Raw genomic sequence first — 23625 nt, forward strand, 5'->3', positions numbered from 1 at the left:
ATTTAATAGCAAGTATATGGCATCTGCACAATTTGAACAGTATTTACAAGAGGCACATGGCATAGCACAACGATGACAGCATTTATGGCCAGGCTTCATGCTGCTACTTTAGTGGAACCTCGTTATAAAAGGATTGAGTATAACAAAGTGATTTTGCAGGCCCCAAATTTACATTTTTCTAGGTTTTTGTAGCCTGATACAGTGACAAACCTGATATAACAAGAAACTTGTCATGGTTTTTAGGTCCCCGTTACAGAACAGGGTTTCCTTGTATCGATGACATTTTGTATGAATCATGAAGGATCAATTCCTATAGTGGTCAGGGACTTGTCAGAATTATATTGTTTCAATCATAATTTACCTCTCCACTTGAGCTAAAAGTGGACCACTTTCCAATGTGTTTCAAAAGCATACCATAAGCTTACTAGAAGTTGGCATGAAAAGAATGTGCACATAATGCGATGAGTTCATGGACCCAGGTGAGTGACCCCCTCTAAAAATAACTCAAAAGGTACGCTTTCTCACACAGAGCGCTGGAATGCGGCCATAGTCACATGGGACAATGTAGGTTATGGTGTTATGTAGAACATTTATATGACTCATCTCAGTTCATACGAAAGAGACGACACAACTATTTTACAGTATATCTGGTAATCATGCCTATTTGATAATGACAAATTTACATTTCACATGATAATGTATTTGCGTTCCACATTTGTGACAAATCTTTTGTGTATCTTGCCAAACTTATTGTTAGAAATTCTAGTAATTTATGCAAATAATTTTTACAGTAAAAATGTGATTAGTACACTCTTGCCAGAACTGGCTCTTTATTAAAATATGTCTCTTTCAGATCAAGCATGAGCAAATATCACTGACCGCTGGCTCTAAGGACTGATCCTGTGCGGGCCAGGCCATAATGTCTAAGGCAAGTTTCTTGTCTCTGTCTCCCCAACATACAGTATCACATATGTCTTTGTTGGAATTACACTAAGTTGACAATCAGGTTTGGCAGATAATTTCCCCAATGAAATTTGTTTTTTTAACATCATAACTACTCTCACAGCCAATACTTCACCTTTCCTTTTATAGAAAATTTTCAAACCAGACTTAATTGTGTGGATAGAAGATATCACAAATTGACTACAGCACATATTTTCACAAAGCTACCTCAAGCTCTCTGTCAGAAGAAAAGCAGCTCATGATGGTAAATGCTTTTGTGTGCACATTCAAGACACACACACGCACACACATAAAAACATACACACAAATAATGATGTGTTATTTGAACATTCGCATGCCTGTATCAAAACGAACAGAAAGTGGATTAACATCGAAAAAGGAATACACCGTCAGACAATTTTGACAATAAAAGAGTTAAGACTGTTATTTAAACACAGAGAGAAATGTGGATGTAGATGACAATAATATATGGGGTGAGTACTCTTTGCGATACATGCTTGGACATCTTCAATGCTGGGTGAAATCTAGAAACAACAGACTGAATAATAAACCCCTGATCAAAATTCTTGTACATGTATTAATGGTGAGAGCAAAAACTGGTAAGTACGTCATTTGGTGAGGGGGTAGTGGTGTCTGCTGTTAAGAAGAAACATTTACTGGCTTAGGGGGAAAAAAAAAAAAAACACATCACAACACCCCCCCTCCGGAAAAAAAAAAAAAGCATGCTTCTCATCTGTCATTTCATTGTCATAACATAGCACCAATTTTGGACATTTCAAATGCTCATGTAAAGGCCCACAAAAATACTCTGAATCATTTAAAAACACACAAACAACGAAGGTATGCATGTCACAGCGTGTTCCCGGGAGGAAGTATTTTTAACGAGGCCCCTTTAAGAGGTTGCAGAGTGCTTGATCAGAGGCTTGCTATACAATGTACACAGTTGTAGTGGTGTTTTAAAGTCAGTGTCTAGCCTTGTGACCAGACACTTGGGTGTTTGCTCCTTGCTATGAACAATGCTGTGCACAAGTGATACACATGTCTTGGGCCACATGACTCCATGCATGACTGGCATGTAGTGATCTTCAATGCTGGTGTACAGATGAGAACCTGCTACAAGTATTTCTACGACTACTACTACTACTACTACTACAACTATTACTGCTATTAAGACCACCAATGACAACTCTAATAAAAACAGTGGTATCACTACTTTTACCACAACTACTGCTAATAATACTGTTGACAACTACAAATAACAACTTTTTAATTGACAATGATCATCATCATACAATAGTAGTAAAAATCACAATTACAGATCAAATCCTACTTTCCCAAATATCTTATACTAGCTGATAATTTCATTGTTTTACTATTTTTGTTTCATTTTCTAAATCACATCCCATATTTCAGTGCAACAGGACTACATTATCATTATCATTCTTTTTTAAGTGTTCAGGCATCTTCTGTTTCAATAGTCCCACACAGAATGTCTAATGTTGTAGTCAAAGGACACCTCTACAATGCATTGTGTGATTATGTGAAAGACTAATGCTAAGTCATTATGAAATTCAGCAGAAGAAGGCTTCGCCTGGTCTCCATTTCCTGACAGACCTACACACATGTGCAAAAATGTTAAAAACTAAGCTTGGCATCATTCTTGATTTTTTGTAAGAATGATAAAATGTGATTTAGAGACAAACATGCAAGTAATCAGCTTTGCCATGAAGGAAAAGATGAATGTAGATATTTTTTTCTCATATCAGAAGATACAACATGTACACTATTTTGTTGCTGCTGCTGTTTAATTCCCCTTGTATTTAAAAGTACATAAAGCCAACTTTGAGAAACACCCTAGAATCACTTAGTTGGTGATCTTTTGAAACAAGTCCACTGCTGAGAATCAATCAAGTATCTGTTCTCTCCACAAAGATCACTGAAAGTGCCATGTCAGTGCAGATAACTTGGTGTTAGTGTAGTGTACCTGATGCATAGGGTAAATCGACGGAACGGCATGATGATAGTGGTTAGGGGTACCATAGGAATATGGCTACAGGTATGAAAACAGAATGTGTGAAAAGTAAATGAGTAACATTGGGTTAGTGGGTTAGTTGAAATCATAAACATAAACCACCACAGACGAGTCCACACAGAGTTACGTAAACAAAAGGATTTAAAAAACAAACAAACAAACAAACAAAGACGAGAATGTAAGTTGGCTGTATGAAACCATTACAGAAGATGTAAGCTACAATGTACCACAGTAAACAGCAAGACACTGTAATTGACCCATCACGTCCCAGAAATCCCATTTTTGCATCTTTTGTTATGATAGGAAATGATGCTCCATAAATGGAACCCTTTGTTGTTGATGTTTGTTTGTATGGCTGTAGAATTTTTTAAGGTACATGGTCCCGGTGGTTTAGTCAAATGCGTACGCGGGCGCATCGACTCCTCTTTAGCGCTTACGCTGTGGCCCACTTCCCCGAGTCCGAAGAAGTCCGATCCACTGTAGCCAGTGGTCCAATCACAGTTCCGCTCATGATTCAGCTTTAGCAAACTTCTTTTGTGTTGTCATAATAAGAAACACATATGCACGCACCCTGGCATTACTACAGACTGCGTGATGTGCAGAGAAGACAACAAAGGCAACGTTACTTAGCAATACCTACGCGCTTTACTCTTGATGACAGCTCAAATTCGGCAATCTTCGTATCAACGCTAACGGTGATCGGCAGTATCATCAACAGCGCCCTCTACACTACCGGGACTATGCACCTTTAAAAGCCTTTTAGCTACTAAATTCAAAATCAATTCTTAAACTGGCAACACATTTTACAGGAATAAAGTTCCTGTTTCTTTCTCATACAGGCATTACAAAACAGCAAAAAACTTTTTGATTTTGCATAGATGTAATTAACTTCAGCAGTTCTATCTAATCTTTCACACACCCAAGATAAGATAAGCAGTGACATTTAGAGTTGCCAACTTGATGATCACAAGATTACTATTTCTGCAGCAAAATTCCCCTGGGACCTGATGGGTTTAAAAACTGGCAAATGTATAAAAGGTGGCATGTGGGACGAATGAGAATGAGGGCTGAGCAAGAGGAATGATAACACACATGAGATAGGCATAGGACCAGAGATCGGAGGGGATGGATCTAGTTTGAGGGACTTAACAGCTGGGGAGCACCAGAAAATTAAAAAGACGAAATCAAGCAAGCAAAATCAATATGGGATGACAAACGTGGAAAGATTCAAAAGACAAGGGGCAAAGTGATACTCGGGATATCTGCAGGATATATGGTAGACAACGATGTAAAAACACATGGATTTCAAATCAGCTTGTGTCAGTAATAACAAAAATATAGTACAGCTTTCATAATGACATATCACAGACAAGGAAAATGGTGAGAAAAGAAACAGCCTTCACTCTCGACCGATACACGTGTATCATTGGCAACTGAGAGTCCATCACATGAAACAGTCAGAATTTTGGTAATTTTCTATCTCGCTTCCTTTATTTTCTCAAAAAGAGGGGATCAGAAATGACAGCAAATTAATGACAATGGGACACCTGCTTATCTAGTTTGTTGCAGTAAAGCTTTACACCAAATACACGACTGACTTGATTTTGTTTCATGAGTTAAACTACCCTGAAAAACAGATTATGAAATCCTCACCAAGCATGCCTCAGCAGCACAAGAAATGAATGTTGGTCTTAGAGAGGAAGATATAACTTAAGTGATCCTGAAAATGTTTATTTTTCTGTGCATAAGCTGAGTAAATTTGAATGAAAAAATAAAATTATGTCAACTCAAATATTTTCGTGGCCTACTTTTGCTAGAGTTATGTGAAAACCTGGGCGTACAGAATGAAATGAAATGAGCACAGCAAAATAAAAAAAGAGAAAATAATAACAATAATATCAATGCACACAAAGGGAAAATGAAGCATAATCTCAAGCCATACACACAAGGTGATGCAGAACAGACAAATCGGGTCACTTACATCTCTGTTGACTGGGGCCTGAGGGGGCGTTGGGGCGGGGCGTTTCCGCCGGTTCTTCTTCCCCTTCTTGTTGCTCGGCTCCTTGGTGGTCTCTGGCGGTACGGCGCTGGCCACGCCTATCTTCACGTCCGGCTGGATGATGTCCAGCTCCTGGGCCGGTTTCTCCGCCTCCTGGTTGGTAGGCGGCGGTGGCTCCTCCTCATCCGGTGGGACTTGGGGCGGGTCGAAGTAGTGGTCATCAGGCTTGACCTGAGATGTACAACAGCAAGGTAGATATTAGAGATGTTTCCGGCCTTTAAAAATCAGCTTTAGAATATCCAACAGCATAAATGTGACGCTCAACACAGCACAAATAATCAGTATCTGTGAATTTACCACTTTTTATGACCCTAATCCTCATCATTTTCCACACAATCATCACAGCCAAGTTCACTCAGGCTACCACCACCACTGACATCTTTGGAATCGTTGTCACTATGATCGTCATCATAATCTACACTGTCATAATGACTGAACAGCTAGTTTGGCACAACATTATTTCACACATTTGGGACTAACAGTAAGGAAGCCACGTACCTGATTGTGGGTGTGGTAGAGAGTTAACCTGTACTGCTCCTGATACCGCAGAGGCTTGCGCTCCATGCGGATCCCCCCGAACCACGCCCAGGACAAGGGGGCGGGGTTCTTGTGAATCTCCAGTGTGTCCCAGGGGTTGATCTTCTGCTTGGCAGATACTTGTAGACCCTGCAATGGACAGAGCCAGGAGGAGTAATAAAATAGATATTGATGCAAATCATTTGAAGACAAAAGCATACATGAAATCATGCACATGTCCTCCACGAACTACCAACATCATCAAAGTCTGTTGAGATCATACTCACATACATATTTTGAGGTTTGGGTTGTAACAAATGAGCTTGAGGCTTTCATGTACTCAGAGGTAGGTTTCCATATGGAAAGAAAGCTACCAGTACTAGTAGACCTAATTTTGCTAACACCCTCCAAGTTCTCCATGTAAAAAAAAAAAAAAAAACACCCACAAAAACAAACAAACAAATAAATAAAAAAATACACACAAACAGCCATTCAGACAGACAGATGGACAGACAGTGGAACTATAACAGACAGACAGATAATCGAACAACCAACCAAACAAACAAACAAGCAAACAAGCAAATACATTTCTATGATGCTGCTACAATTTGTCATGAAGTTTGGTCAAACAGCAAATTTTCGGCCAGCACAACCTGGATCAGGCTAGAAGAACCATCGACCGAACTGGTACCACAGATGCTGTGTTGATAACATGGGACATGGAAAGTCTAATACCCCTTTCATAAACTCAATTTTTATGCAGATAATATCTCATTGTTCGGATGTAAAATCGGAAAGGGACCAGAGTAATCCACAAAGTTTTGATGCTGACATTATCTGCATAATATCTGCAACATGACTGGACATGGGAGTTTGTGAACACAAATCAAAATAATGCAGATCATTTCCAAGGTATTGTCGAAAGGTCACCATTTTCCTCGCAAACATCATCAGAGTAGCAAGTGAAGTTATATCATCACAAATATTTGTCTTTTCCAGGCCTCTTTTTTTAATGAACAGGTGCTCATAAAAAAGGTGTACATTATTTTCATTATTTTTGCCTTCTTTACATTCTCCCTATGTCGTTTCCCTCCTGAACTCTCCTCTTTTGAGGCTCTTTTTTTATCAAGCCACAACCCCTACAAGGACTACACACACATGGTATCCCCGCAAAACTTTCTCCCTCATAATTTTCAGAGTTTGTGAATGCAAATTTTACTGGATTTTCCATGTGATTCTCACATGAAAAAGGGGTACGAATCTGCACATCGAAAGAATGAAACACTGACCTGTTTCTTGTCGATGGAGTCGAAGCCGGTGATCTTGTTGCCCTTGGTGTCAATCAGACTACCCATGGGTTCACAGGTGATCACCTCGATGGTCTTACGGGGGACAGGCAGCAGCTGCCTCACCAGGTTGATGCCGTCCGAGTGCTTGTCGCCAACCTCTTTCTGCAAGGAAAATATATATATATATATATATATTTTTTTTTTTTTTTGCCATGAGCCAACCAATCGAGTTTTGGAGGAATATTGCTGCAGACATTATCATCGTGTTATCCTCAAATTAGCACCTTTGAATTTTACTGAATATCTTGCATACTGGAGAATCAAATGGAGCCAATATTATAGTCAATAGATCTCGACAAAATCTGAAAGAAAAAAATTTGTAACTATTTACCAAATTGAGAGAGAAACGGAAACAAGAATCAGTCATTAATACTGTAATTGAGAAGCTTTTAAAAAATTTTGTTACTGAAACAGATAATACCTTATGCAAACAACAAAGGTTCAAGTGCAAGAGAATTTTGTTCTTTACAGTATGAAATTCTAACAGTGACTAATAGATATTATCTTGAAAAAGTACAACACCAAACCACAAAAATGTAGTTTCTTGGACTAGAACTCTTGAATCTAACAGGAATGCATAATGACGACCAACGATATATGGGCAGTTGTTAATAAATAAAAGCAAAGCCATATGACACTCCACCTGAGGCAAACTACTTAAAAATCTCGAGATTTGGAGATGACAGCACGGCTACAGACCCCCCTGGGCACTACCTCACCCCTCATCTGGGCATTTTGGCCTTGCCCTAGGTCCCCTAGGGGGCACCACTACCATTACTATAAACTTAACAAAGATATACAAACAAAATATGGGAAAAGATATCAATTTTTGTTTGATATCCACCCACCTTCAATTTCTTGATGAGAGTCTGGTGCGTTCGTCCTTTCTCTTCCCCTGCCCCCGGGCTGCCGCTAGCATCGGATGATAGCGTACTATTGATGAGAACTGACAACATGTCCAGCACGGTGGTGAAGAGCTCGCTGCAAAAGACAGAAAAATAGAAAAGTATGACCATCAGTTAACATTCCCGCCAGAATATTCTGTCATCGTCTTAAAAGCTGACAGCCAACAAGGAAGTGAAAAAGATTTTAGTTCGATCTCAAATTAAGTTTCTTTATATCAGCAGCTATGGCATCATTTCTCCTGTTATTTTTCTAAAAATTACTTCAATCATGCCATGGAGTTGTTCAATTCTCTAAACTGGCTTAATTCAAACTATTCTCTCATTTGTGACAATAACAGTGATATATAACTATACCATAATGATATCATTTTCTTCAAACACAAATACTTTTCTTGGAGAGTGATTATCAATATCCCACAATGTGTTTCAATATGAGAAGAGCAACATACACTTTGTACATGCAAGCATGTGTTGCATTCACGGGTCCAGTGTGAATCTCAATAATTACGGCATGCAACATCATTGATATCTACATATTAATATAAATGACATAAAATGGGGACTATTGAATGCAGATGAAGAGAATGAGGGCAAGAGATTTAAAGGGACTCCATGTATTCTTACACTCATATGATTGAATTAAACATGAACCTCTTATGGTGTGGTATTAACCCTTACTGTGCTCTCTTTGCCGATTGGCACAGATATCTAGAAACTAATCTTCAATGAATAGAGATTATCTAATCCCCCTAATCCCTATTTGTGTTACCATGATTTTCCTACTGCACATTGTTTCACCTCAGTGGGTTTGCTAACATAAACTAGATCAAGTTTGGACGGATTACTGAATGCTGATGAAAACGCTTGGCAAGGCAATAAGCTAAGTGTCTAGACACAAGAAGGGTTAAGCCAAAGGCCACAACAATCCCTGGTCTCTTCTCACTTGTTGGTGTGGGGGTCCACTGTTCCCGTGGTGATGAGTTGTAGGAGGAGGAGAGCAAATTCGGTGGTCCACGGCAGGTTGTTCCTCATGATGGTATCAAACATGTTGCCAACCTGCAAGATGACAGACACATGTGAAAAACAAAACACAGTGTTTGGGATCCACTCACTCTGAAGCTCTTTTTGTTCAACAGCTTTGTGTATTCTGAATCAACTGTTACCTTGTCTCCCTGTTGCAGGGCCCTCAAGAATAACAGTGTATAGACCACTAATGGGGCTACTCTGGGAAAAGAATACTAAATAAATGTTAACCCTATTCTAACTGGGCTATTTGAGACCAAGTTTTTACTGGGGGGGGGGGGTCAATTTGACCCCCCCTTCAGATCTCGGACACCGATTGTGCGATCGCCGCGAAATTTTGCCTGAAGATAGAGCTGGATGTCAACTACAAGATTACATGGTCATACAATAGAAAAATATTGCCTTTCTATTTTTAATAAATTAATTATGCAAATTTGTGCATGAAATCATATTTTCACCTATAACTCCATTAAAAAGACTGAAGTATTGCTAAATTTTTGTGTCAGAATTCCTCAAGACATATCAAACAATTTTCATGTGAAAAAATAGCACAATCAAAATCAATTTCTTTTGTTTTTTATTGTTTTGTTAATTTCTTATGTATTTTATTGTTTTTTCAACCTTTTGTTTTCTATTGTTTTTTTGCCAAAATTTGTTGTAGGCACTTTTTCAGGCTTATCTACACTAGAATTGATTAATTTCAATGGTTAAAAGTTGAAATAATCTAATTTATATCAATTTAACCAAAAAAACACAATTTGCATTCAATTTGCACACGATATCATGAATTTGAGCTGTTTTCGGGTTGACAGGTATATGCATAACATTACGTAACTTCAGAACGGTGTACCCGGACGTCGCAAATTTGTTCTCAAAATATGCGGAAGACTTCAACGAAAAAAGTCGTGAAACGACACGGCAAAATCTTTGCGCGTTGCGGAATCGTGGCGCGAAACGTAGAGGAGGGGGGGTCAATTTGACCCCCCCCCCAGTTAGAATAGGGTTAATGCATTCCAGAAGCACTTCATTACTCTTCTCAAGACTTGCCTGATCTATTCACTTATTCTGCAGATCCATTCTCATTTATGCGCTGTAAGACATTCATGGTGAAATACAGTACATTTCACACCATATTCTCATTGAAAAAGGAAAATATCTTTCATCAATTCTTTATCAAGCAACACAGATATAAAGAATTTTGAATTTACAAATACACTGTGATTTTTAGAACCGCATAATATTTTTGTTCTTTTTCCAATTTTGCTGTTTTTCTTTTCAGCAATTATCAACCGCTCAATCACATCTTTATCATCAGTTTCAACTAAAGTATCCGCCTCAAAACTTATGGTACTGGGAACCTTGTGTATAGAATTTTACTAGTTGGAGTCACAACGGCTCCCCCACTGTCCATTCAAAGGGATGTCAATGGTGAAACAACTTAATAGTGAGCAGTTATAGCAATAACAAAACAGGTAGAGACTCTTATAAAGCTTCTAGCCCCACTTAACTCTTGTGCATTTAGAACTAGAAATGAATTCTATTTCTACGATTATGTTTGTTAAACAGGGTTTCGATCCAAGACCATGCTGACAAAGTCATGACTTCAGGTGGTAACTTTTTCGATGCGTTTTTGAAATCCTGCACCTATAATTAAGCAGTTGAAAACCTGTAAAGCGCAAAGATACATGCATTCTGAAAGAAAGTGACAAAATGACCCAGAAGCGTGGGGATACCATTGAGTGGGAAGGCTGGCCCAGCTTGGATATATTCGAGAATCCCTTAAACAATTCATGTATAGCTTTATCACTGATCTCTCTGTATAACTATACACACACAGCCAAAGAATCTCAACTAGAGTCGGCCATTACCAATAAGCGTATGCTTCAACACACATACAAGCCAACAGGTACTATTTGTGGTTTTTGAATGTACCCTGGGGGGGGCAGCGAATAAATCGGGCCACCAATGACTCCCCACGCTACCGAGTCTTTCAGAGTGATTATTCGTGTGAGATCTCAATAAAGCTGAAATCCTGGCATTATTCCCTGTTGTGATCTTGTCACAGCACCCTCTTAAGGGGAATGGAGTCTTACCAGGCTGAGCCGTAGCTGCAGTGCCTCGTGCATCAGTCTCCTGCTCTTTGGGTCTTCCCATCGGTCCTACACAGCATGAAGAAGAAACGAGACAAATAAACTTTACATAATGACTGGTGTGTGAGTGGAACATACAGAATGTTCAACGTCAAGAGCTTGACATACATGTATCATTGGGGAAGGATGTAAGAATATATATTCAAATTTCCTCCATAGTCGTGTCAACAACTGACAGGACTGACTACTATGTGATATCAGACTGGTCAGCTTATTTACATAAAAGATATTATAAACTTCATGATAAGCATTCAATTTGCAAACATCACTGTTTTCTTGATTTGAGGTAGACATTGTGCAGATCAATTGTCTTCTTGCAATAAACTTTCAAGACAACGGGATCGAGATCTCATCTCCATGCTACATGTATGACCCGCATAGCCAGCTCTGCAGGTCATAGCGTAGAGCTGAGATCCCTCAGAACAATAATATCAACATTGCCCCAAAAGCTGTCCATATCTCGGCCATGAGATAGCAAGACAATGTATCTAAATGCAACCTCATTTCCAGTAAATTGAGTTTAAAGTTATGCAAACATACACCTTACAACTCCTTTTCTGTTATTGTTTGATACGGGCTGTACTTCATATCTTACCCTAAAAGGACTAACAATATCAACAACATATTGAATGCAAATTTATTTCACTAGACCCTTTATTTTTAAGAATAATTTGCATAAATCGAAACATATGTTGTTTTATCGCATCAACCTATCAAGCTATTGCTACGGCAAAACAATGTCAGTCTCAATCAGTGGCAGGCGTACGTGTAACATAATGTCATTCCGTGTGCGGTTCTGCGGTATGTGCGCGGTGCGCAGCTTATTGCAACATATTGCAGGTAGATACGTTGTTTTGCCAAGTTCATTATCGATGCGTGTTGAAAAGTGGCAAGCGTATTGCTGTTTACGTTAATTGTTTTGCCAACAAAATTACTGCGTATAACAATTCGCGATAATTGGGAGGGGACATCATATCTCAGTAATGGACAAGATTTGGTCAAAAGTAAGATTAAATTAAAACAAACTGAAACATGTAACCAAGTCAATTTTAATGATTTTTTTTTTTTTTTTTGCCATCTCAAGTCCGACCTGTATACTATCGAAAGATTTCGGGGGAGGACACGAAGGATTTTGAATGACGTGACCTTCAAGTGAGGTGGAATCATGCGGGTGAAATGTGAGTGCTTACATCCTTGGGTGACTGCAGGAACTGTGTGAGTTGCGTCTGGAGTGAGGAGAGAAGACCCTCCCTCTGTTCGTCTTGACCCTTGAGACATGTCAGCACCAAGGACAGGAGGGGCTGGTGGCTGACCGTTGGAGCTTGGCTGTAAGGGAAGGGTACCAATGTACGAATAAAGACTACTGACGAAATTCAAGTTGAATGATTGTACAGATTGTATTGTTTATAACATTTGTGAGACACCGCTCGGCGTTGTGGCATGAAACACATTACATTGCTTTAATCCCCCTCCCTTACTCGTTGGGCTCCCAGCCCTTGACTTCCTGCCCTTGACTTCTAACCCACTGCAGCTCTTGTTTTCTTTGTTTTGTGTCCCTAGCCCAGCCCTGACTGTGCTTGTTGTGTGTAGTCCTCATATGTGATTGCTTTCCCTGCCTGTTTGTCATTTTGCCTTTAAAGATTCTCCTAGAATCGAAAGCTCAGGCCCCCTTCTGACTCCAAACACATTCCAGCATACAAAAATTCAGAAAAATTATGCTGTTACTGTTAAGATATCTATGAACAAATATTATCATACCGCTAAACAATCTACTGAATAGAAATTATGCTGCTGCTATTAAGATATCTATGAACAAATATTACCATACTGCTAAACAGTCTACTGAATGGAAATTATGCTGTTAGTATTAAGATATCTATGAACAAATATTACCATACTACAGTTAAACTCGCCTAAGTCGACATCGCATATGTCGAATAATCGCGCAAGTCGATGATTTTAAAAAGTCCCGATTTTTCCCCATTGACTTACGTGTAATAATTCACTCACAAGTCGAATTTTGTAAGTCGAATACTCGCCTAAGTCGATGAAATTCCAAGAACACTTTCACGGAAAAACCATTAAATTCACTGTGCCTAAGTCGAATAAGATTTTATTGTGCAATAAATCACTGTCAAAATCACGAGACACCAGTTTTTGTTTACATAAGAACTAGCCCGACCAGACAGGTGACAAAAAAATGATCTAAAGTATCAAAATTCAAAGCGATCGCATGCGACTGTTGAACTGTCTTCGTGTTTGGAGGTCCTCTGGTACAGCCCTGTCGCGCTAGCGCTACGTACATACAGAGACTGGGCTGTGTATAGTCTGTGTATGTTTGCAGTCTGCGCTGTGCAGTGTATGGATGAAGATGCTGAGTTTTCAAAGCGGAAAGTAGGGGGAAAGTTACGGGCACGGGTAAATCAGAAGTACACCTCTACACGCATTTTAAGCCACGGTATGGTAAACTGGAATCAATCACTGCTCAAATATCGTTCATTTTCACTTCCCCAAGGTTTAACAAGGGTGTAAAGTAATCGGACCTGTGCCAATGCTAATGCACTGTCCATGTAAAGTTAGGCGCGGGCCTGCCGGGCGACCCGTGCTGCGGCACACCTCTCCAGCTCTCGGCTCCAGAGTAGACAACATACATGTTACATTTATACATAATGTACGTGTGGTGTGACTGTTGTTAAGTCGATTTTTTTTCGACTTACGCACAAGTCGAAACTCGCCTAAGTCGATGTGTTTTGCTCAGTCCCGAGAAGATCGACTTATGCGAGTTTAACTGTACTAAACAGTCTACTGAATGGTTTGTCATTCCAGTGTTTGTGGACATTCTGAGAATGGTAAATCTAGTCACTCACACACACACCTCTTTCATTCTTTTTTTTAGAGCACATAGCATCATCCTATTTTCTACAAACTTTCACAGATATGTTCGAACAATTCTAATAATATCGCTGCATTCACTCAATCCCCACATATACACGTATTTGGGTAAACTTTCCCTTTGACTCTTAGCTCACTTAGCATTCCTTACTTAACTAGAAATGTCGCTAAGGTGACTGGTATGCCTCCGCCATAATGCATGATTCTCCTAATAGGTCTATAGTACATGTGGACAACGTGTGACTACATTTTCACAAAATTGGCAAAATATTAAAATGACAAGTTTGTCACAAATGTGTTGAATGTTCACCTTCCTTGACCTGGGTTTAATTGGATGAGTAAAAGAGCATGTATCTGGGGATTTAAGGACTTTAACTTGACATTGACCCATTCATAAGTTTATGCATTGAGTGATTTTCAAGGTATGGAGAAAAAGTGCAATTTCTGTATTGAACAGTAAATTGTTACCATTTTCATCTGGCCTTTGACCCTAAAATTCATAAGATAATAACTGTCAGGCAGAACATGCATAAATATGTAGTAAGTTTCAAGATAACTTGAGCCACTTCTGAGATATGGAGGAAGAAGTAAGTTCAGTACTTTCACTCGATCTTTGACCTTTTGACCTTTGAGGCAAAAAAAAAACAACAAAGAAAAAAAACCAGAGAATCTCTATTAGGTTATACATGCATACACCAAGTGTAAAAAAAAAAAGTCCTGCTGGCATTGCATAAATATGAGGGAAATAGTAAAATTTTGAAGTGTTGCCCTTGACCTTTGACCCCTGACCTTTGACCCCATGAACCCTAAATTCTCTAGATAATCACTGCCAGTCAGTACATGTATATATACTATGTTCCATGAAGATACCTTGAACAATTTCCAAAATATGGAGAACTAGATATATCGCTACGGCTACTGATATGCCTCCGCCATAATGCATGGTTCTCCTAATAGGTCTATAGTACAATGTCTTGACAATGTGTGATGACAGTTTCACACAATTGGCAAAATATTAAAATGACAGGTTTGACACAAATGTGCTGAATGTCCACTTTCCTAGAACTAGGTTCAATTGGATAAATGATTAAAATGTCAGAGTGCAGGTATTTGGGGAACTGATGATTTCTACTTGACTTTTGACCCTTTTATAAGTTTATGCATTGAGTAATTTTCAAGGTATTGTGAAAAAGTATAATTTCAGTATCAAATGGGAAAATAGCATTATCTAAACCTGGTCTTTGACCTTTGACCTCACAGTTCCACAGAGAATCACTGTTAGGTAGAACATGCATAAATATGTAAGTTTCATGATGATACCTTGAGTTACTTTCGAGATATGGAGGAAAAAGTGCAATTTAGCACTTTCACTTGACCTTTGACCTTTTGACCTTTTGGCAAGAAACTTCCCCAAAAATATATATTGGGTAATACAAGCCATATATCAAGTTTAAAAAAAAAACAAACCTTCAGGCATATTGCATTTTAAGGAAAGTAGTGATATTTTGAGGAGTTGACCTTGACTTTTGACCCCCTGACCTTTGACCCATGACCCCAACTTCCCTAGATAATCACTGCCCATCGGTACAAGCATATATACTAAGTTCCATGAAGATACCTTGAACCATTTGCGAGATATGGAGAAAAACATGAAATTTCAATTTTTTTTTTTCACAAAATAACCTGTGACCTTTGACCTTTGACCTTGTGACCCTAAAATCCACACAAAGTATTATCCCCCAAGGATATACCCTCATACCAAGTTTGATGTAAAACCACCACACGGTTCTTGAGATATGGACAAAAACAAAACGGGATGGACGGACGTACGGACGTCCGTACGGACGTACGGACGTACGGACGGACGTATGGACGTACGGACGTACGGACGGACGGACGGACGGACGACCCGAAAACATAATGCCTCCGGCCACTTCGTTGCGGAGGCATAAAAAAGTAAAATTTTAATATCTTTACTTGACATTTTCACCTTTGACCTCATGACCCCAAACTTTCACCAGAGAATCTTAATTGGGTAATACAAGTATACACTAAGTTTCAAGAAAATATCTTCAGGCATTGCATAGATATGGTGGAAATAGTGAAATTTTACATATTTGACCTTGACCTTTGACCTTGAGCATGTGCACCCAAAAGTTGATAGGCACAACTTCACCCCTTAATACACATACATGCCAAGTTTCATTAGGATACCACAAAAGGTTTTTTAGTTATACTGTCCACAAAATTCATTATGGACGGACGGACGGACGGACAACCCGAAAACATAATGCCTCCGGCACCACTTCGTGGCGGAGGCATAAAAATACTTTATGAGATATCTTGAAACATTTAACTGAAATAACAGGATATTTTGACACATTTAAATGAAACGAGATATCCTGACACGATTAATTGAAATAACGAGTTATCTTGACACGTTTAACTGAAATGACTTCTGAGAAAAGCACATGTTGCAAAAGAAAGAAAGAAAGAAATAGCACGCTATAGCTCACTTTTCACCCACTCTGCCAGACAAAACTATCAAAAACAAAACGGAAACATGCAAGTACATGAGATAATTGACAATGTCCTGCGAGACTGACCTGCGCTGACCCTGCTTGTCCTTGTCCTTGCTAGAGGCCTTGGACGTCCACGTCTGGCCGACGCTCTCCAGGATGTTGCCGGCAGCCTTCAGCACACGCCCCTGGACTGAGCTGGACAGCTTGGAGATGAGCGGCGCCACCAACCACACACTGCTGGGAGTCTCGTCGCTTCTGCAAAAAGAGTCGCATGAGGTGAGGTACATGTAACTCCCACAACTTTTACAAAGATGGGAAGTGATATGTTTGTGGTCAAGGGGCACTTGGAGAGGTGTGTGTCAAGCACCACAGGATGCGAAATTTTCCCCAACATTCAGAAAAAAGGCAAGTGTGATTCCGAAGGCTTTCAGCCACGACCAAATCACAGCTTGAGTGGACAATGTGACATACTGTAAATATCATATTTCACGAAACTCTAACTTTGACATGAATCACGATGTGCATGCATACATGTCTGATTGTCTCCTTTTATTGCTGTACTCCAAGACGTGAATTTAACCACTTGCGAAATTGTTGGGAAGATCCAATTCGCAGACTCCCTAAATATATACCGTATCCAGTACTCATCCTGCTCCAGGTCAATAGTATTGTAGTTCAGACGGCTACACAAGGCCTTCACACTCCTACTGATGTAGTCAACAATTCCTTCCTTCAATTCACCTAACAGTAAGTCTCCCTGACTCATTATGCTACAAGTTTCTGTTGATATAGCTGCCATATTGTTGGAATAATGAACCTACTAGGCAAAGCTCTTGGAGGGGGGGGGGGGGGACTCACATTTGGGCCTCTCAATTTCAACGTCAAAGATGTAAACTGAAGCAGTGCGATTCAGCAACGTCTAAGGATCTCTAGTATCTCATTGGCAGGGAATAAGAAAATGCTAAATGATATGATAGCTTGGACAAAATAAGCAGGCCTTCCTTTCTCCTACTGCTTACTTTTGGAAGGACGCCCCCTTCTGGGGACCGCTGGTTGTGCGTCTGCTGATGGAGGGTCCCTTGGACGAGGAAGCCGCTGCAGAGCTCTGGTCGTCATCCTGGGTGAGCTGAAACACCTCGATGGTTGCCTTGGCGATGTTATCCAGGGTGGTGCTCTCAGAGGTTGGGGAGCACTGCTTCAGTATCAGCTGCAGCTCCAACCAAGACACCCTCAGAGTCCACTGGTTCAGGTTCTGCATCAAGATCGAGATCAAGATCGAGATGGAGATTGAGATGGAGAGAAATCGCGAGAGAGGGAGAAAGGGATTATAACAGATAGAGAGAGAGAGAGAGAGAGAAAGAGTGAGAGAGTGTAACAAAGAGATGAAGGGAAGAAAAAAATCTGTAACACCAAAAAGTATAGTAGTAGTCCTGTGTTTTGCATGCCTCAAAAAAATTTCCATCAATTCTCAAAATGCATAAATTGTTATTCTAATTTCACTTCAACGTGGTTGTAGAATATGTACAGGTGCATCTTAAAGGCACTCAGTCATCGCAGGCGATTTTGCAGCTCAGTAGAAAAGCAGGACACGCTGCTCCTCCCGTTACCGTACCCCCCGTACGTACCGAATGCCGAACACGACGCTACGCAACGCACCAGCGAACACCCAGCTAGACTACAAGAGCCGTTCGAGCCGTCCACCCTAATTTCAACATGGACGCCCGAATATCTACCGAATGGGGCCGAATGGGTGCATGCACGCACAAAACCGCATAACAGCCATGCGCATGAAAATCTCTCCTACGGGCTCCGACCGGTCATGACACAATAACTGACAGAGCTATGTGTGTGTACGTACATACCTGGACCAGTCTCTGTTTATTTGCACTGTGGTGACAATTTCAGCAATCTAAGCAATAATATTTCAAAATTTCTGGAAATATCCTATAACAATATTATAGAGTATTTATATATTACGTCATCAAATATTTAGTTTTATAAATATGGTTTAATGAAGAAATATTAAAACTCTAAGCTTCACATATATAGCAAGTTGCAATGCATATGGCAGGTTGTTTTGTTGTTCTGATCATTGTGCATTGTCTGCTGCATATCCCATGTCAGCTGTGATACGTTCGGCCGGATCGTAACATACAAAGTCGATATAAAGTCATCGGTATGTCAATATCAATGTGTGTGGTGTGCGTGTACTGTTTGCAATAAAAAGTACTGCTTCAGTTCAGTTCAGTTCGGCTTAGTCTTGGTTTAGTAATGAAACTTCACAATGGAGATCAAACAGCCGTCCAAAACTGACTGCAAACGTATTTACTTGTATGACGCTATCGACGAGTGGAGAACGCAGAGAGTCGTGTTCTTAGCATGCTTACTAGGACAAGTAAGAGACCAGAAGGGGAAGCTTCAGCTTCAGCGTGCCGATGAAAAATTTGCTTTCCACTTGCTGGAGTTGCATGAACAGTTTTGTAGGAATTTAGAATGTGCAAATTCGTGTTACAGCATGCATGGTCGGTGGAATTGCAACTCAGCCTGAGACGTCGACCCAGGTCCCAGCCGCCTGCATGTCCAATACCATGGCTTACACCAATCAAGCAACCCCAGGCCAAGTCAACAACTTCACAGAATCTAGATCCAGATGATGTGTAAGTACACGAATGATTGAAGTGTATGTAGGGCCTATATCGTTACAGCGCCTCTCTAACTCCCATAAAATTATAAATTTCTACTTGTACTGCCTATTCTTAAAGACTAATAGTTTAACACGGTTAGACTCGACTCTGTCTGAGGTAGAGCTTAGTAATCGACAAGTACAAACTGTAATACCATCTTGGTCTAACGTTAGATCTATAAAAAAAAAAGGTCATAAATTTCCTCATAACGGTTAGATCTAACGTTTATCTAGACACTGACTTTTTAATTTTACTTGAGTAGTTTGAACTACAGCTGTAGGTAATAGATTTCTATACACAGCCCAGTCGCTGTTATAAATAAGGTTAGATGCTGTGCTTCGCGTCTGGTCGGGCTAGGGTAGTTTCAAATCATATGTGTGTTTATTACGCAAATTCCCCAAGAATATAATTTAGGATTTGCGAATAAATTTTAAATAATTGAATAGATCTATCTCAAGCTACATCATACATGTAGTCAAGACAAATTACTAATTAACAGATAGAGCTATTGCCAATGTTACTGGCTGATTCTGGTGTTGATTAGATATAGATTTATTTACAGAAGATGATGAAACGGTGTGTCGGTAGGTGCACGGCCCCCTTTTACCACGGCCACAGGTACACTGTGCAGTGCAACTGTGGCCGTTGGCCCTGCACGGCCACAGCCGCTTCCCCGATTTGTAATGTATTTACAAACGCCCGAGCAAGTACATGATACAGGGTCTCCGACCCAATCGTCCATGTTGAAAATAGACAGTTCAGCGGTCATGTCCGCAACCCATGACGATGTGTCATCGTCCATGATGGCCATCCTCACATTTACCTGCACACATGTATCTATTGTCAACTGATTGTGGTCTGTAGTTGTACTCTAGTCTGATCTGATCTGACGAGTATAGTTGACTAGTGACGACGATCGACGATGCGATGATGTATAGGAGGCTACATAGAAGGTGCGTATACGTATGTACACATGTAAAGGCAGCTCAGGCGCTGTAACTACGGCCGGTGACATTGCGATCGCTACCGTATACCATGCATGCAATTCACATGTACAGTATATGTGACCGTGCACCTCAAAACGAACATAAAGTCGCACACACTGATTTTGCGTGAGGACTGAAAATAAGTGAAATGGGTCAACCTAGCCGAACTTGACTTTTTCATATTTTCTGAAAGAGCGGGTCTTCTTTTAAATTATGCTAAAATTTGGTATCATAAAACGGGCAGGAAAGTGTGTTTTTTAGCAGTTTATCCGATTACCGTTTTTTGGCAGAATAGTGTGATTAGGTGCGTCTTTCGAATCCCTTTTTCATTTCTGAAAAACCTTGTCCACACTCTTCACTTTCAACTCTAATAACTTTTGAAAAAATAGTGCCACTGCTTTAAAAGTTGGCATTAATTATGGACAGAATGTGTTAATGAGGCATGCTTAATTTCAGTTTAATCTGATAATCTCTTCATTGTTGTTACTCTGGTGGTTTACTTCCTGTTTTTTGTCCCATTCATCGCACAGCCAGCACGGTTTGGTAAAGATTAAGCGCTTGAATAGACACTGTACTTCAGAGCTTCTTTTCTCAGTTCACACTTTTCCTGAGTTTGTGCTTTCTTTCCAATATTTGGATAGGTTAGGAGAGTCCATTTGATTTGAGTTATACATCATTTTAAAGCTTAAAGTCTGGTCTTTCAGAATATGGTCTTAACTAAAAATTCATATCTGGCGACTTTTTGTTTGTTTTGAGGTGCACTGTCACATATATACATCTCAGCTGAGCTCAGCGCTCAAGCGAGGAATCGAGATACTATAGCGCGATACATTGCAGCAGGGATGTCTTGCGCACACACACATTTCGCTTCGTAGTAACTTCAGAAGCGAGTTTACATGCGGCTGAAATATGTCCATCTACCCTCCCGACTGAGTGTCTTTAAACATTATTAGGATCATTATCAAGGAACGGAATAAAACGCTAATTCAACTTCACTTCTCTTTACAAGGCATATTCACCTGACGATTGATTTTACACTATGGTCAAAAACCTGAAAAAAACAGCCTACCCAGCAGAATGGCAGTGAGTTTTCAGGACATTTCCCACAGCACCGGGTGGGTGGCAATCACTCAGGAAAAGCTGGTTTCTGGGGCATCACTTGATCGCTCCTGAAGTTTAAGTCTGGAGGTAAAATTTTGGCAGTGATACCAATTTTCCCTGGCTGCCCAAAATATGCCGGTACTGCCGGTACACCTACGGGACATCTGCATATGGTTTAAAATTGACAGAGCGTGCCTGGGCATAGCTCGGGGTTGGTCGCAACTCTGATTTGTGATTGCAGCCTAATGGCATGAGCTCCGGAATGAGGGGGTAATAATTACCTTAAGGATGCGAGTTATAATGGTCTTCTGGTCTGGGTCCAGGCCTCCATCCCCTATTGTGGGGGTACCGGCAGGATAGCAGATCAGTTGGAGTAGGTAGTGGATCTAGGGTAAACAGAAAGGAGAGCAAACAAAATATATACTTCCATTGACTATCACAGTATTTATTCTGCTGTCAAACATTGGTCTGATGCAGAAACAAGGGATGGAAATCCAATATACAGGCACCTCGGTGGGGCCGGCAGTTTCTATAGCAACAAAATGTAATTTGTATCACTGCAGCTGGCAAAAGTTTCTGCTGAAAAAGGAGGGACAGGAGAAGAAGTGATATCACAGCTGAACTTATATTCACAGCAAAGTCTGAGCTTCATCATGGCAAAACGTTCTCCATTTAGTCCCTCATCCATTCACATGATGATGACACTGGGAGGAAACGGAAGATTGCTCCCCCCCCCCTCCCAAAAAAAAAAAAAAAACTCCCGACAGATACCCACCTGTTTGTGCGAGAGAACCTGATCCAGTAACACTTCAGCGGTCCAGAGGTTGTCCGGGTCCTTGAGGAAGGTCTCCCTCACCCATCCCTGGCTGCAGATGGTCTTCAGCGTGTAGCGGGCGTAATTGCTGAGACTGGCCGTGGACATGTTACCCGCTGCCTTTGCACCCTGGCCAAACCCCTCATCTTGGCTTCCCGCGTCTCTTCCCGACCCGCTTCCTCCAGTGCCAAAGTCATCGAATGATCCAAAGAGGCTTGACGTAGAGTTACCTCCTACAGTTGCATCACCTTTTGCAAGTTTTTTTTTTGGAAGAGGAGACAAACATATGGCATTAGCTTCTTTCCACTAAATGTTGAAATTTTGACAGAAACTTTAAATACTATATTTTTCAATGATAATCATATCTCGTACTTGTTTCAAGCTGAATGAAAGAATAATTTTTTTTACGAGTAGCCGAACCTGTCAGAGCGTTAGAGTTACTTCCATAATTATAGAAATATGCTGCAAAAAAATACCTGTTCTGCATTAACATGGAAGCTACACATTTGATGCATGGCACTAACCAAGCAGTAAAATAGCCTTCAGGACACCGACGAGAGGCTCAACACTTATGCTGCGGTGGGCTGAGTCCAGAAGGTGGCGATCGCAAGAATTCATGATGAAACTTGTGTTGCTGGTGTCACCCTTGGTTGCAGGGTTCGCGCCGGACGAGCTGTTTGCGTTGCCGGGTACGGTCGATGTCGACGACTGGCTGGAGTTACTCGAGGACGAGGCAGCAGCGACATTAGAGAGCATGGCCGTGTCCTGAGAGGTGCGGAACAGCCGGACCAAAAGGTGGCACATGAGGCGGGCCCCCGGTTCAGCATCAGGATCTGCCATGGCTTCCTCTATTTTTTGTTTGTTTGTTTGTGTTTGTTTGTGTGTTTTTTGGGGGAGGGGATGGAGAGGTAATGGGTGAAATTGTCAGGTGAGATCCACCACTGTGTGTTATCACACAGGACCTCTCATGATTGCATTGCTACGTTCACACCATGTTCCTGTTGGCTACAGCAATCACGCGTCAGGCCACCGTGGACAAAATAGGATGGACGTGATGGGCAAATTCATTATGAATTCCTACATGTACAATGAACATCATGTGTAGCACTGGTGTCTGCATTCAATCTCTGTCATGCACGAAAACATTTCAAAGTTTGGACATGAAACTGACAGAATTGCTCAACCTTTCTGGGTGGCGAAAAAACAAAAAAAAAAAAATCCTGCACAAACTGACAAGATAGCTGATAATGACTGCGTTTAAACATCATCAGCCATCATCAACCCTAATTCCAACAAAGTTTCCATCAAGAAGGGTGCAGGGAATCAGAGTACCATACTTGTTAGCTGAAAACTGTGTACAACTAGAGCAATGAGAAATGAAAGCACTCCTGCCACTTAACTTTCCTCTGAATTCTTGCTTAAAGGCATAATTTACCATTTGCAGATGAAACAAAAACTCAACATTAGTGCTTTAAAGTAGTTCTAAAATGTGAGTTAGGGATATACACAACCACTGTAAAAATTTGAATCCGTATATTCGATGTTAAGTATTGTTAAATACATAAAATGTGAACAATAGTTATAATAACAATGCTTCCAGACTAAACCGTATACAGTTATGGTTTACTG

The 23625-nt window shown here is 40.4% G+C and overlaps 1 protein-coding gene across 1 annotated transcript in view; it reads right to left on the bottom strand.

Moving 5' to 3' along the window:
• The window catches only part of LOC140244914 (mediator of RNA polymerase II transcription subunit 12-like protein), a 111744-nt gene that overhangs the window by 7960 nt on the left and 80159 nt on the right, over positions 1-23625 (bottom strand). The window contains 12 exon segments of the mRNA XM_072324523.1: positions 4977-5225; positions 5553-5720; positions 6860-7021; positions 7768-7900; positions 8768-8880; positions 10941-11006; positions 12188-12323; positions 16496-16666; positions 17431-17663; positions 21464-21568; positions 21958-22244; positions 22521-22844. Of these exon segments, the coding sequence (XP_072180624.1) occupies positions 4977-5225; positions 5553-5720; positions 6860-7021; positions 7768-7900; positions 8768-8880; positions 10941-11006; positions 12188-12323; positions 16496-16666; positions 17431-17663; positions 21464-21568; positions 21958-22244; positions 22521-22844 (2147 nt within the window).

This window comes from Diadema setosum, chromosome 21, assembly GCF_964275005.1.
Source record: "Diadema setosum chromosome 21, eeDiaSeto1, whole genome shotgun sequence".
Classification (NCBI taxonomy): Eukaryota; Metazoa; Echinodermata; class Echinoidea; order Diadematoida; family Diadematidae; genus Diadema; species Diadema setosum.